This window comes from Canis lupus, chromosome 12 (assembly GCF_048164855.1).
Source record: "Canis lupus baileyi chromosome 12, mCanLup2.hap1, whole genome shotgun sequence".
NCBI classification, from domain to species: domain Eukaryota; kingdom Metazoa; phylum Chordata; class Mammalia; order Carnivora; family Canidae; genus Canis; species Canis lupus.
Genome location: NC_132849.1, coordinates 25,020,432 through 25,037,404, shown reverse-complemented (window position 1 = coordinate 25,037,404; position 16,973 = coordinate 25,020,432). Strand labels below are relative to the sequence as shown.

General features: G+C 39.2%; 1 protein-coding gene across 1 annotated transcript in view; it reads right to left on the bottom strand.

The window, feature by feature from the left end:
- The window catches only part of KCMF1 (potassium channel modulatory factor 1), an 81,712-nt gene that overhangs the window by 24,833 nt on the left and 39,906 nt on the right, over positions 1–16,973 (bottom strand). The window contains exons 2-3 of the mRNA XM_072770023.1: positions 7,771–7,938; positions 2,581–2,720 (exon numbers count right to left, since the gene is read on the bottom strand). Of these exons, the coding sequence (XP_072626124.1) occupies positions 2,581–2,720; positions 7,771–7,938 (308 nt within the window). The remainder of the gene's footprint in view (positions 1–2,580; positions 2,721–7,770; positions 7,939–16,973) is intronic.

The following is a 16,973-nucleotide window of genomic DNA, read 5'->3' as shown; positions in this document are numbered from 1 at the left end:
TTAAGAAGGGAGGGATATCATAGTTTGAGGTCTTAGAGTCCCTAGTCGAAAAAGGAAACAGAAAAATACAGACAAGGTTACAAAGTTGCCTACAAAGTTGTTTTGAAAATTCATCTTAAGTAGACTTTCTTGCTGGCTGTGTCAGGTATCAGTAAATGCTTAATAGTGATGACAATGATATCTCAATGACATAGCCTCTTGCCCCTAAATGTTCCAAATGGATGCTGGTTAGAGGAGTGAAATCCTTAAGTCCTCTACAAAGATACAAAGTGGTGGCCTAGAGGACACACGCAGGAAACAGGGGCAAAAGCAAGATAGCACACTGAGCACTCAGAAAATGTAAACAGGAATAGAAAAAGAGGTACGGTTAGTTGTTATGGAATACAGTCTCCCCCCGCCCCCCAAATGACATGAGTTACTCTTGAACTTCAGATTTTTTTCCATGTTTGACTAACCAAGACTTTGGCAAAACGCTGGGGGTGAGGGATAGGGTGAGAGGGGACACCTAGTAATAGCCCCTGGATATTTATATATAACTGGAACATTATTAGAGATGATAACATGCTCCACATGTATTCAGAGAGCTGCTTAAAATATTTAATAATTGGGGTGTCATACACTTTCAGAACGGACACTAGTCAGTAAGCCACATGTACTGCCAGCCCTGGATGGAGGAGATGACTCACATGATTTGAAGAAGATAAAAAAACTCTGTACCTTCCTATCAAAGATTCTTGTTTGCTTGCCATTTTTCACTTGAAATGCCTGGGTGGAAATAAGGGGCAGAAGCAGTGTTCATGCAGACTAAGGCCCCATGAGGAGGGAGCAAACCTTAAAATGCTCCACCAGTATCAATCTAAACACAGTAAGGCCATTGTCCTGAGCTATACACCAAAAGCCTGGAAACTCAATAAAGGCACATACTGAACATAACTTCTGAGAGAGAGACCACGAAACCATTTGTGGGTGGCAAGTATTTAACTTTCAAACTGTGTATCAGGTATAGAGAAGTATAAACAAATTTTGAGTATTTACTCTCAGGAAAAAGATAAAGGCAAAGCTGCTGAGGCAGAGCTACTGATTCTTATTTTAAAAAAGTAGTTTTTTATTCATTGAAAGGACTTAACTTTCTGCTAGATTCTCCAATTTGGGATTTGGAAAACACTAGCTGTCCTGTCTGGGTGGGGTCTACTGCCTAGTAATGATTTTAAGAATGCCTGGTTCAGTAAGAAAAACCCTTCCCTATTGTATCTAGGCAAATAAAGTTCCCAAACCTAACAGAAATTAAGTCAAGAAGAAATTATTCCAAATTTCCCACAACAACCAGGACAGAGATGCAATCAAGTCTAGATTCCTCATGCTGGTATCTGGCACTGTACCAAAAGGAAGCAAAGTCACCTTTACAAAATAAGAACAAATTAAGAACAGTAGTAAAATGTGACAACGGTATTCTGAGGCTGCAAGATGGTGCAAGATGAAAGCAGTTCTGAGCTGTTAGACAGTAAAATTTGGCTTGAGGACAACATAATGTAAATTTACCAAATGTCTGAACTATATATCTTCTAAGCAAATTTAAGCACCAAACTAAGGAGTGTAAATGGGAATAGAAGTGAACCTGTATTCTCACAGCTGTTAATTGTAGAGCTGTAGCAGAGATAAAATAGGGCAGTCAGTAAGTAGGGACTCTATAACCCAGAGGGACTCTTGCTGAGTTCAAACACCTGGCCTTGCTCTTTAGTAGCTATATGTCCGTGGACACACTATTTCTCTTGAGTTTCAGCTGATTTGCTTTGAGTACATTTAGGCGCTGATTAGTTGATGCAATATGCAATTGCCTGTGCCAAAATTGTCCAAATTCTAGACCTACAGTTCCATCTCTCATATCTCACTTTATCTATTGCCAATAGTAAAGGGAGGAAATGGGACTCTTTTGGGTACCCTTTATCATTTCTTAAAAGTTGAATATATGCTGACTCAAATGTCAAGTAAAATATCCAAAAAGCTTTCAAGGCAAAATTTTCTTTGCACATTATTTTGGGTCCTTGGTTTTTAGCCATTAGGAAAGATTAGAGTAGGAGGAACTTCTAGGGACCTTAGAGCTTTGACATACGAAGCAAGAGCTTTGACCTGATAAAAACCAAGTGATATGTTATGATGAGATGTGACAACAGATTACACTTAATGACTTAAGATTTAAAAATCTCCTTATGAAGGTTTCCTTGTAGAAGAGAAATTAAGCAGGTAGCAAGAATACTCTAAAAAGACCTGTGCTGCAGATTGGGGTGCTTTTCACCTGTTCACAGTGCATTTGCTAAGGGTTCCTGAATTTGGTCAAGATTCTACATTGTGCTTCTAGCAATAGGGTAAGAATGGCTAGTGTGAACAAATGAAGCATGTTTTCTTGCATTCACGCAGCCTCCTAGGATGTTTAAAACTTGCTGTTAAAAGATAATTTTAATAATTATTATGCCAACAGTATTGGTACACTTAGGAGGAGACAGATGACAGTGACCTAGCTTTATTTTTATAGAAATAATGTACTTTAGCATATCCTTTTCAATACAAGGCTGCTTCACTTACCACTTCTGTTGATGTTTCTGCATGTTCAGAAGTAACATGTTCTTGAAGAGATGTCTCCGTATAGCCCATTTTTCCACAATAGGGACAAGTAAAAGACTGTGGCTGCTCTACAGAGAAAGCTTCTCCACCATAGTACAAATCTGAAAAAAAAATAATTTTTTAAAATATATAAAAATGTAAAGATGGTACAATAATGTAAAATAAAAGTGTGCCTGAAATCTCCAACAACCTCACTCTGTCAAGGAGTGCTTAGGTACCTCTGTTTTCATGTGCAACATCCTTATTCTCCTTTGGACTCTGTGACACCCCTCCAAAATGTCTTTTTCACCCATATAGCTATTATTGCCTTAAGAGAAAAACAAAGCAAATAACTTTTTCTCTCTCCATTTAATTTTGAATGTTTTTTTGGGAGGTAAGATTTTTAAGTAATCTCTATACCCAATGTGGGGCTCAAACTCACAACCCCAAGATCAAGAGCTGCATGCTCTTCTGACTGAGCTAGCCAGGCATCCCCCTTCATTTAATTTTGAAACATCTCTCATTTCACATCGAGTTCTAATTTTACTGTAATTTACTTTTTCTGTATCTCTGTATGTGTAGGAATGCCAATGTCAACACAAAGAATTAACAGGGTAAGGGGTGCCTCAAAGCTCAGTTGGTGGAATGTGTGACTCTTGATCTCAGAATGTTGAATTCAAGCCCTACATTGGGTGTATAGATTACTTTAAAAGAAAATTAACAAAAAAATAAAGAATCAGTATGGTATATGATAATACAAAAAAGACAAGTGCTCAGAGTAGGCAACTATGTTCAATATGCTAAATCCCCAGATACATTTATTTGTCAAAAGCACACACCAGGGGATCCCTGGGTGGCTCAGCAGTTTGGCGCTTGCCTTTGGCTCAGGGTGTGATCCTGGAAACCCGGGATGGAGTCCCATATTGGGCTCCCTGCATGGAGCCTACTTTTCCCTGTGCCTGTGTCTTTGCCTCTCTCTCTGTCTCTCATGAATAAATAAATAAATAAAATATTTAAAACACACACACACACACACACACACACACACACACACACACACACACCATTCTTAGGGCAGGAAAGATCCTAAGCATTCAGTTCTTATAAAATACTAACCTGAATGGAGTACTACAATATATTCTTTTCAAATTGGTTACTGAAGAACTGACCAATTAGTGATACTCTGTGCATAATTTGTTTGCATCATTAGTACATCTCAAGTTCTCTTTTTCTCCATTAGTAGCACAAAAGGAAATGCAATTGAAAATATATTTAGTATGTCATCTCATTATAAAGAATTAAATATTTAACATGAAACGTTTATTTTTTTAAAAAATTTTATTTATTTATTCATGAGAGACACCGAGAGAGAGAGAGGCAGAGACACAGGCAGAGAAAGAAGCAGGTTCCATGCACGGAGCGCGATGTGGGACTCGATCCCGGGACTCCAGGATCACGACCTGGGCCAAAGGCAGGGGCTAAACCACTGAGCCACCCAGGGATCCCTGAAACAAATGTTTAATAGGAATATGATCATTTTTGTGAGGAGAGAAAATGAAAGAGTATTCACTACGCGAGAGATTTGTTCACAGTCATTTTTAGGAAGAGTTACACTATCTTAAAAAATATTTACCCACTTATATGCATAAGACTCCCCAGGTAGATCTGGGGTAGGTGGCGATAAATATATATAAAAATGAACAGAACTTGTTCACCTAATGAAGTACATGTACAAAAAACCCATAGCTAACATCATACTTATTGGTGAAAGACTGGATGCTTTCCCCTCAAGGGGCACCTGGGTGGGTCAGTGGTTGAGTGTCTGCTTTCAGCTCAGGTTGTGATCCCAGGATCCTGGGATTGAGTCCCACACCAGGCTCTCTGCAGGGAGCCTGATTCTCCCTCTGTCTATGTCTCTGCGTCTCTGTGGCTCTCATGAACAAATAAATAAAATCTTAAAAAAAAAAAGTCCACTCTAGCTATTTCTGTTTTTAAAAATTATTTGAGAGAGAGAAAGAGTGCACGGGAAGAGGGGCAGAGGAAAAGGGAGAGAGAATCTCAAGTAGACTCCCTGTGAGCCTGATGTGAGGTGGGATTCCAGCACCCTGAGACCATGACCTGAGCCAAAACCAAGAGTCAGGCAACCCAACTCTCTCCATTTCTATTCATTATTTTCCTGGAGGATCTAGTAATCAGGCAAGAAAATGAATGAAAAGCACTAGATGGAAAGGAAGAAGTAAAACTACCTTTATTAGTAGATGACATGATCTTACATGTAGAAAATCCTAGGGATGCCAAAGTGGCACAGCCAGTGCAGCATCTGACTCTTGGTTTTGGCTCAGGTCATGCATGATCTCATGGGTCATGGGACTGAGCCCCACAGTGGAGTCTGCACTCAGCAGGGAGTCTGCTTAAAGGCTCTCTCCCTCTGCCCCTCCTGTTCTCTCTCTCTCTTAAAATAAATCTTAAAAAAAAAAAAAATCCGGGATCCCTGGGTGGTGCAGCGGTTTGGCGCCTGCCTTTGGCCCAGGGCGCGATCCTGGAGACCCGGGATCGAATCCCACGTCGGGCTCCCGGTTCGTGGAGCCTGCTTCTCCCTCTGCCTGTGTCTCTGCCTCTCTCTCTCTCTCTGTGTGACTATCATAAATGAATAAAAATTAAAAAAAAAAAAAATCCTTAAAAAACTATCAGAATAAACAACAAAAACATTATAAGATCTATATATAAAAATCCATTGTTCTTCCAAATATTTGCAATGAGCAATCCAAAAGTAAAATTTAAAAAATCCATTTACAATTGTAAAAAGAATAAAATACAAAGGAACATATTTAATGAATAAAGTGTAAAACTTATCCTCTGATAACTACAAAACTTTGTTGAAAATATCAAAGATGACCTAAATAAACAGAAGAAAATCTCATGTTTATGGATTGGCATAATCAATACCATTGTTCTCCAAGGTATTCTACAGATTCAAAACAATCCCCATCCCCATCAAAGTTCCAGTTGGCTTCTCTGCAGAAATTTGACGAGTTGATCCTAAAATTCTTCCACAGAAACTAAAGGGATCTAAAATACCCAAAATAATCTTGAAAAAAACAAAACAAAGCCAAAGCTGGAAGACTTATGCTTGTCAATTTCTAAGCTTACTATAAGCTTATAGTAATTAAGATAGTGTGGTACTGGCATAAAGATAGATAATATAAATTTTTATTTATTTATTTTTTTATTTATTTATGATAGTCACAGAGAGAGAGAGAGAGAGAGAGGCAGAGACACAGGCAGAGGGAGAAGCAGGCTCCATGCACTGGGAGCCCGACGTGGGACTCGATCCCGGGTCTCCAGGATCGCGCCCTAGGCCGAAGGCAGGCGCCAAACCGCTGCGCCACCTAGGGATCCCAAGATAGATAATATAGATCAATGAAAGAGACTGAGAGTCTAGGAAAAGACATTTATGGTCAACCAACTTTTCCTTTTTAATAGCTTTATTGAGATATCTTAGGCATATAAAAATACAAATTGATGTTTTGATACATGTATACACTGTGAAAAGATTACCACAATCAAACTAATATATCTATCACCTCTACATAGTTACTCTGTGTGTGTGTTGAAAAGATTTAAGATCTATCCTCTCCAAAAATTTCAAATATGCAGTACAATATTGTTAGCTATGGTCAACATACTGTACATCAGCTCTACAGAGCTTATTCATCTTGCATAATGAAACTTTGTACCCTTTGACCAACATTGCTCCATCTCCCTACCCCTCTCACCTCACAGCCAACTAATTCTCAACAAGAATGACAAAGCAATTAACTGGGTAAAGAATAGTCTTTTTCAACAAATGATGCTGTGATGGCTGGATATCCATATGCAAAAGAATGGTCTACCTCATCATTCCATATACAAAAATTAAAGCAACATGGATCAAAGATCTAAAGGTAACAATAAAATTCTTAGAAGAAAATATAGTTTTAAATTCTCACGATCAGCCAATGGTTTCTTAGATATGACACTGAAAGCATAACAAAAGAAAAAACAAACTGGACATCATCAAAATTAAAACTTCTGTATTTCAAAACATATGAAAAAAGTGAAAAGACACGGGGTGCCTGGGTGGCTCAGTCAGTTAAGCGTCCGACTCTTGATTTCAAGACCCTGAGTTCAAGCCTTGCATTGAACTAGTTTTTTTTTTTAAGTGAAAAAACAATACATGGAATGGGAGAAAGTTCCTGCAAATCATCCACCTGATAAGGAAGTTGTACAGAGTATGCAAGTAACTATTAAAACTCAGTAACAGGGGATCCCTGGGTGGCTCAGCGGTTTAGTGCCGCCCTCAGCCCAGGCCGTGATCCTGGAGACCTGAGATCGAGTCCCACATCAGGCTCCCTGCATGGAGCCTGCTTCTCCCTCTACCTGTGTCTCTGCCTCTCTCTCTCTCTCCCTTACGAATAAATAAATAAAATCTTTAAAAAAATAAAATAAAGTAAAATAAAACTCAGTAACAAAAAGACATATTACCTAATTTTAAAAAATGAGCAAAGGGGATGTCTGGGTGGCTCAGTGGTTGAGCGTCTGCCTTGGGCTCAGGGCATGATCCTGGAGTTCCAGGATGAAGTTCTGGGATTAGTCCCCCATCAGGCTCCCTGCAGGGAGCCTGCTTCACCCTCTGACCATGTCTCTGGCTCTCATGAATAAATAAATAAAATCTTAAAAAAACAAAAACAAAACCAAAAAACCATGAGATACTACTTCACAGCAAGTATGATGGCTGTAAACAGAAAGATAATAGATTCTGACTAGGTAAGAAATTACAAGGTGAAACATTTATAGCTTTTTTTATGGATTAAGAACAATCTATAGTAACAATCTGCTTTCTGATAACCAGAGCAAGAATACTTGTATGCTGTTGGCAAGAACAGTCCATTGACTCTAGACTTTATTGAGGCACTCTTCCATCTTATACCTTGTCAGTTTTACAGATCTCTGAATGGCTTTCATGAACAATTAAGCTATGATTAAGAGAATTATTTAGAACATAAAAATTCATGTTATTTTTAATGTATCCCATTGGCAAGAGTCATAGAACATCATTTGCCTTTACTTCTTCATGCACATATACACAAACTTCTAAATGAAAACCCATTAAAATGTGAATTAAATACATACCAAAATCTACTCTTGTTAATATGCACTGCATTGGGTGGTCAGTTGTATGCCTTGTTGTTGTTGCACCACTTTCATAACAAGATGCACAAAGATCGTAATCGTAGCAAATTAAACACTTATATCTGCGACCTCGAAAATTTCCTTTTAAACATGCATCACAGCTGACACCTATTAAAAAAAAGAAATATCATTAATAAGCAGCTGTAATAGGCCACATTCCATTTTATTTTTATAAATATTTAAGGTATATATTTAACCCCACATTTCCTTTCCAAAATGACTAGAAACAACATAGTAAAATGATATAGGAATTTCCAAAAATATAGTGTATTTGTTACTCTGATTTACATTTCTAATGAAAGTAACTTAAAATATTTGATGAGGGGGATCCCTGAGTGGCTCAGCGATTGGGCGCCTGCCTTTGGCCCAGAGCGCGATCCTGGAGTCCCGGGATCGAGTCCCGCATCGGGCTCCCGGCATGAAGCCTGCTTCTCCCTCTGCCTGTGTCTCTGCCTCTCTCTCTGTGTGTGTGCCTATCATAAATAAATAAATAAATAAATAAATAAATAAATAAATAAATAAATAAATAAATCTTTAAGATTCAAATGGATTTAAAAATAAATAAATAAAAAATAAAATATTTGATGAAATGTAAAAATAACTTTTAAAATGCCTTGATGACCTAATAAGAGTAAAAACCAAATGAAAGAGGAACTGGTAACCAGAATCACTAAAGGGGGCAGGGATTTATTCGCCAAAGCATGTAAAAATTTGAGCTTAGAGTTTCACAGTGTTACAGGACAAAGCCCCAAAAGCAAAGATCAAGGTCTGCCAAAGGTAGAATGTCTAAAAGCAATCTCTCACAAAGCTGAGACCCTAATATACTCTCAATGTATGCGTGAGCTAGAAATCCCCTCTGAGGGGTTACAAAAGTTGCTCTAGTGAGCTTCCCTCTCCCCCATGGCACAAAACAACAAAACCTGTAAAATCATAACCAAAACCCATCACAGCCCTGTAATCAGTAGAGAGTTGAAACTCAGACTACCAAACAGTTCCAAATGGTTCTCAGGTCAAGAATTTAGTTTAAAGTAGTCCAGAGGCGCCTGGCTGGCTCTGTCAGTGGAGCATGCAACTCTTGATCTTGGGGTTGTAAGTAAAAACACCGCATTGGGTGTAGAGATTACATAAAAATAAAATCTTAAAATAAAATAAAATAAAATAAAATAGGTCCTAAATTAGTACAACCCCCAAGCCTATGGCAGAAACAAACTTCCATAGAATGAATCCATACACAAAACATATACAAAGCACACACAAACACACACACCCCAAAAACAAAGCACCACAAGAAAGAAGTAGCATAAACAGCAGAATCGGACTGGCAAATAATTAAAAATTTTTATTTATTTATTTATTTATTTATTTATTTATTTATTTATTTATTCATTCATTCATTCATTCATTCATTCATTCATTCATTCATGAGAGACACAGAGAGAGAGAGAGGCACATTCATTCATTCATGAGAGACACAGAGAGGGATCCCTGGGTGGCGCAGCGGTTTGGCGCCTGCCTTTGGCCCAGGGCGCGATTCTGGAGACCTGGGATCAAATCCCACGTCGGGCTCCCGGTGCATGGAGCCTGCTTCTCCCTCTGCCTGTGTCTCTGCCTCTCTCTCTCTCTCTCTGTGTGACTATCATAAATAAATTTTAAAAAAATTAAAGAAAAAAAAATGAGAGACACAGAGAGAGAGGCAGAGACACAGGCAGAGGGAGAAACAGGCTCCATGCAGGGAGCCGGGCGTGGGACTCGATCCCAGGTCTCCAGGATCAGGCCCTGGGCTGAAGGCGGTGCTAAACCGCTGAGCCACCTGGGCTGCCCTGACAAACAGTTTATATCAGAACTGAATATCAGATAATACTTCATAGGTTAAAATAAATAAAAGAGAAGCTTGAAAAGAAGAGGTAACCAACAAATTTGGAAATGAACCAAACAACATCTAGATATTTTAAAAATTAATTTACAGGATGCCTGGGTGACTCAGCGGTTGAGCAAATGCCTTCAGCCCAGGGCATAATCCCGGAGTCCTGGGATCCCTGCATGGAGCCTGCTTCTCCCTCTGCCTATGTCTCTCATGAATAAATAAATAAAATCTTTTTAAAAATTAATTAAAATTTAAAACTCGATGGACATGCTTAATAGTAGGAAAAGCCTTTTATTGACAAGTAATGTTTGTTATGTAGAAAACCCAAATACAACTAAAGTATTAGAATTCAGTATTTTAAGCAAAGTTGCTAAAAACCAATTTAATAAAGTATCCACTGTATTTCATAACTCCAAAAAAGATAGAAAAATTTATTATTAAAAAACATGCCAGTTAAGATTCTATTCTACTTACATGAGGTATTTAGATTAGTCAAATTCATAGAAAAAGTAGAAGAGTGGTTACCAGGGACGGGGTAGGAGGGAGAATGGAGAGCATTGCTTAGTGGGTACAGAGCCAGTTTGGGATGATGGAAAAACTATGGAGACGGTTGTGCATGCAATGTGAATGTACTTAAAGCCACTGAACTGTATGTGCAAAAATGGTAAAAATGATAGATTTTATGTATATTTTACCACGATGAAAAACTGCTAAATGCAAAAGCTTTTTTTTTTTTTTTTTTTTGCAAAAGCATTTTTAAAATGACTATGAATAGGAACACCTGGGTGGCTCCAGTGGTTGAGTGCCTGCCTTCGGCCCAGGGCGTGATCCTGGGGAACCTGGGATCGAGTCCCACATCGGGCTCCCTGCATGGAGCCTGCTTCTCTCTCTGCCTATGTCTATGCCTCTCTCTCTGTGTGTCTCTCATGAATAAATAAATAAAATCTTAAAAAAAAATGCCTACGAATAAATCTAACCAAAAATAGGCAACCCTTTATGAAGCAAATTAGTAAACATCTATTTAGCGGTACCTGGCTGGCTTAGTTGGTAGAGCATGTGACTCTTAGTCTCAGTTTGTGGGCTCAAGTCCCACGATGGACATGATTACTTTAAAAAAAAACTTTAAAAATATATAAATATATATTCAAAGACATTTAAAGGACTTTAAAAACTAAAAATACCAGGATGAGAAGCTTCAATGAAATGAAATGTCAATTCTCTCCAAATCAATTGATAGAATCAATGCAATTCTAATCAAAATCACAAAAAAATTTTTGTGGAACATGACAAGCTGACTCAAATTTTTATGCAAGTTGCAAAGGGCCAAGAATAACCAAGATATTCCAAGAAAAAGAAGATGGGAGGATTGGCTTAACATATCAAGAGTTATTATAAAAATACATTTAGGGGTGCCTGGGCAGCTCAGTTGGTTAAGTGTCAGACTCTTGGTTTCGGCTCAGGTCATGATCTCGGGGTCATGGGATCAAGCCACTGCTCAACAGCCCACTAAGTGGAGAGTCTGCTGGTCCCTCCCCCTCTTTCATGCATGCTTGCTCACCCGCTCTCTCACAAATAAAATCTTTTTAAAAAATTTGTTTTAAAAACCAAAGCTACAGTAATTAAGACAGGATACTATTGGCATAGAGCCAGACCAACTGACCAATGAAATAGAATAGAAAGCCTAAAACAGGTACATATATGTTGAAATCTGTTTTATGACAACAAAGTCCCTAGAGCTCAGTGGGGAGAGAAGGGAGGAGGGAATGAATGATGCTAGGACAGGTGATTATCCATATGTGGGGAAAATAAAAACAGAGCTCTTCCACAGATCCCACACATAAAAATCAATTCCAGATGGTTTAAAGACAAATACTGAAGGAAAATGAAAAAAAAAAAAAAAACAAAAATCCCTGGAAGCCAATATAAGGGAATATTTTTATGAGCTCAGAGTAGGAAACAATTTCTTAAAACACACACATGGTCCAAACCATGTATTCAACCACAATAAAATTAGGACTTTTTCTTTACCTTTTAATGCCCTCCAGTGATGGAAAGACAAGAAGGTCCTGAAACTGTGATATGTGCAACATACCTGGCAGACAACAGTCTGGTGTTCAGAGTATGTTAAACACTGACACATAGTAAGAAAATGACAGACCTCTAACAGAAAAAATGGGGAAAGACTTCCGAGGGCATTACAAAGAACAATAAAGACGAATGACTAGTAAATATATGAAAATGTGCTCAATCTCCTCAGTCATCAAAGAGGTAAAAATCCAACTCTCACGAGCTATCATCTTACATCTAGCAATCTGGCAAAGACCTAGAAATATGATGACTCCAAGTGCTAGTGAAGCTACGCTAGTGAAGACACAACAGAAACAGTTCTACTCTGCCAGCATACATCAGTCCGACAACTTGGAAAAACTCCAGTTCATATTCTAGTCAAGTTCAAGCTAAGCCATTCCCAGGACTTGGCGGTTTCACTCTCAAGTAGATTCCCTGGGGAATCTTCTCTCTATGTGTATCAGAAGAATGGAGCAGAATGTTCACAGTGGATTTTGCACTGGGGGGTTGGGGAGGTGGGCATTAACAACTCAAAGGTCCAATAACAGTCTATTATAGAGTGAATTAGAAAATGCATCACAGCCACAGGTGAGGACTTCAGGAATCTCACAACACTGAAAGGAAGTCCTAAAGGATATATATGGTTGAAAATTCAAAAATGCTATCTAGTTTAGGAAATCAAACATGCAATGAAACTATAAAATAAAAACAGGGAAAAAAAAAAACAGGGAATGCTAAAATTTTAGTCAGTGGTTCCCTCTGGGGGGTGTGGAGCCCTCGCTGATCTTGAAAGGTAATACTCTTTCGGATCTGGCAGAGGGGGTCTGCAGTACCATTCTTCTTTTCCTTTAAATAATCTCTACACTCAATGTGGGGCTCGAACTCACAACCCTGAGATTAAGAGTCCTACATTCTAAAAAAAAAAGGGGGGGGGGGTCATACATTCTGGGACGCCTGGGTGACTCAGCGGTTGGGTGCCTGCCTTTTGGCCCAGGGCGTGATCCCAGAGTCCCAGGATGGAGTCCTGCATCGGGCTCCCTGCATGGAGCCTACTTCTCCCTCTGCCTATGTCTCTGCCTCTCTCTCTCTCTCTGTATCTCTCGTGAATAAATAAAATTTTAAAAAAATTCTAAAATAAAAAAAAGATTTTATTTATTTATTCATGAGAGACACAGAGAGAGGCAGAGGCACAGGCAGAGGGAGCAGGCCCCATACAAGGAGCCTGATGTGGGACTCGATCCCAGGACTCCAGGACCATGCCCTGAGCCAAAGGCAGGTGCTTATTAACCACTGAGCCACCCAGGAGTCCCAATAAATAAAATCTTTTAAAAAAAGAGAGAGAGTCATACATTCCTCTGACAGAGCCAGTCAGGTGCCCCAGAAGGTCTTACATTGTTTCATTCAGGTGGAGTAAGATTCTGTTATTACATTTTCTGGTATTCAATTCATTATCAGTACCAGTATACACAACCTTTTAAATCAGTCCTCGGGATCCCTGGGTGGCGCAGCGGTGGGATCCCTGGGTGGCACAGTGGTGGGATCCCTGGGTGGCGCAGCGGTTTGGCGCCTGCCTTTGGCCCAGGGCGCGATCCTGGAGACCCGGGATCGAATCCCACATCAGGGTCCCAGTGCATGGAGCCTGCTTCTCCCTCTGCCTATGTCTCTGCCTCTCTCTCTCTCTCTCTCTCTCTGTGACTATCATAAATAAAAAAATTTTTAAATAAATAAATAAGTCCTCAAAATACCCTTCCCATATTGTTAAAATCTCCAAGGTTGTACCGAGATCTCACCAAGTTACAATGAAAGCCAAACGATGGCATTAAGCCAAAGATTTTTTAACAAATTCAATAAATATTGATTGAGTGCCTACTATGTTCTAGGTGGTGGGGAAATAGCAATAAACAACACAGACAAAGCTCTGCCCCTGTGAAGCTAACATTTTAATGGGTGAAGATAGGTATAAAAACAAATGAAGTTGTAAAGCAAGTTAGGAGAAAGTACTATGGAGAAGAACAAAGCAGAAAAGGAAAAATTGTGTGGGCAAGAATGCTTCACAGAAAAAGATGGTATTTGGGCAAAAAAGATGGAATACTTCAAAATCTGCTTATTCAGAACAGCTGCCAGGCAGGACAATACTTAAAATACTGAAAAGGGGTAAATAACTATTCACATTCACAAATGGAAGTTTAACCTAACTGGATACAATAACTTTGCCAAACAAATGTAGTAGGAATGGTGCTAAAAAGGTGCCAGAAAGGTAAACCCTGGGCAGCCCGGGTGGCTCAGCAGTTTAGCGCTGCCTTCAGCCCAGGACATGATCCTGGAGACCTGGGATTGAGTCCCACATCAGGCTCCCTGCATGGAGCCTGTTTTTCCCTCTGTCTGTGTCTCTGCCCCCCGCCCCCTCTGTATCTCTCATGAATAAATAATAAAGTTCTTAAAAAAGAAAGAGAGAGAGAGAGAGAGAGAGAGAGAGAGAGAGAGAGAGAGAGAGGAAGGAAGGAAGGAAGGAAGGAAGGAAGGAAGGAAGGAAGGAAGGAAGGAAGGAAGGAAGGAAGGAAGGAAAGAAAGAAAACCCTGCTCTGAACACTCACTTTTTGGTGTGTCCCATTTGAGGTTACTCTGTAGGCCTGACTTTTTTTTTTTTTGTTTTTTGACTTTTCTTTCCATAGTAGGGACACCTGCTGACCAGTATAATAAACAAAACTTATGGCAACTATGGATGGGGACACTGCCAAACTCTGCAATCAGGGATCCCTGGATGGCGCAGCGGTTTAGCGCCTGCCTTTGGCCCAGGGCTCGATCCTGGAGACCTGGGATCGAATCCCACATCGGGCTTCCGGTGCATGGAGCCTGCTTCTCCCTCTGCCTATGTCTCTGCCTCTCTCTCTCTCTCTCTCTCTCTGGGTGTGACTATCATAAATAAATTAAAAAATTAAAAAAAAAAACTCTGCAATCATCACTTTGAGGAGGAAGATCTGATGATGCTTATCTCTTGCCTGTTTTACTCTTCTGATATAATTCTAAGTTATTTAAATCTAAATGCCCATAGTTCTCCTAAAGGGTGAGGGTGTGGGGTGGTGGGAGGCTTCACCTACAACCCAGCAGGAGTTCAGTAACTGTCAGATCTTTAAGAAAGAGTTGTCAGGGTGCCTGGCTGCTCAGTCAGTAGAGCATGTGACCCTTGATCTCAGGGTTGTGAGTTTGAGCCCCATGTTGGGTATAGAGTTAAAAAATAAAATAAAATCTTAAATAGAGTGGCTGTTGTTTTTTTAAAAATATTAAGTATTTTTTGATGGAGTCATTTCTAAAATGTATGTTTTCTAACATCTTGTTTTAAAAGATTTTATTTATTTGAGAGAAAGCAGGAACAAGCAGGGGGAGGGGTAGAGGAGAAGCCCTAGTGAGGCTCAATCCCAGGACCCCGGGTTCATGACCTGAGGCAAAGGCAGATGCTTAACTGACTGAGCCACCCAGGAGCCCCTGTTTTCTAACTTCTCGAAACACTGAAGACTTTTAACTTTTATAATTTGAGGTTATTATTTCAAACACAAATACGTATTTCAGCCATACCATCAAACATTATGTTAGGTAAATTTTTAGCAGACTCCTAAAACAAGAGTCATTTTATAATAATCTGTGGTGTCAAATATGCTATGGAAGGTTTTTTGTGTGTGATTAGTGGACTATGAATAAAAAGCTGAGGTGGCGAAAATGTTTTATACTGCACAATTCTCCACATAACCTGCCCTCTCATTGTAATAGCTCTGCCATTTAACACTTCTAACTCAATACTTCTAATCTGTCAACATAAGCTTAAATCAATACGTAATTAAGTCAATATCTAATTTTATAGAAGATTCCATACCACCTCCTGACTTGAAAGTAAAGCACAGAAGCACCCATAGGCTTTGGAGCAGTTTCTCAATAGCAACCACGTCTTCCCCCAACTCCCACTTAGAATTACCAACCCTCATTTAGCTTTGAAAAGGAGCCCAGATTTCCCACTTACAACAGAGTCTCTTCTAAGTATATCTGTCTGAATTCATTGTATAACACACACCAACAAAATGTGCTCCCTTAATGTCAACTGCAGGCAATCTACAGTTCCTAATAGAAAAGATAAGTTAGCTCTTTGCTGCACGGTCCCTTGGTTTAACAGCCATGGTCCTATCTGGTACCAGCAGGCTCAGGAAAATCTGAAACAGAACGTATATGTGGCAAATGTAAAACTATCAATTCCTTGATAGGAAAGAACGGAGCTGCTTCTGATTAGATGTTAAGAATTAAAGTTCCTATAGAAAGGTATGATGTCACAACAGAAACAAGAATATTGCCAAACAAAATAAAGCCTTGCAAGGCAAGGTTGGAGGACTACCGAGTGTTAGCACTTAGATCTACTGGATTAAAAACAATGTTTAGGTTCATTTACCCTATACAAAATACATCCTGCAAAAACTGAGTTAACCAAATAATAAAATAAGCAATTCATCTTTGAATAATCTAGCTTTAGCCATAATGTATCATAAATTTGGATAAGCACTGGTTTATAAAATGGTAATTGCACAAACTACATCCTAAAGTTATGGTGGGATATTTTTTATCCCCATCTGACGAAGCTTATAAGATAAAAATGCTAGGAGATATTGTTTAACCTCAATTTTTATATTGGCACTGGTGAAACTTAAAGAGAATGTGTACGTCTGACAACTCCTATCTATTAGAGGTATGTATATCTGAGCACATTCATACCCTCAACATTTACTTTTTTATTTAACAGTTCTGTAAAATAAATACACAAAGGAAAGAATGCCCTCTAGTGGGAACAGAAAATAAGTTGAAAAAGCCACTGAAATAATATGTAAAAAGTCCTTTTCCCCCTTAATTTTCTAAAATGAAATGAAGGCATTTTGACATTTATTTACAGCCATTTATTTATTCTTAAAGATTATTTTTTTTAATTTTTTTTATTTATTTATGATAGTCACCAAGAGAGAGGGAGAGAGGCAGAGACACAGGCAGAGGGAGAAGCAGGCTCCATGCACCGGGAGCCCGACGTGGGATTCGATCCCGGGTCTCCAGTATCGCGCCCTGGGCCAAAGGCAGGCGCCAAACCGCTGTGCCACCCAGGGATCCCTCTTAAAGATTATTTTTAAGTAATCTCTAACACCCAACGTAGGGCTCGAACTTACAACTCCAAGGATCAATAATT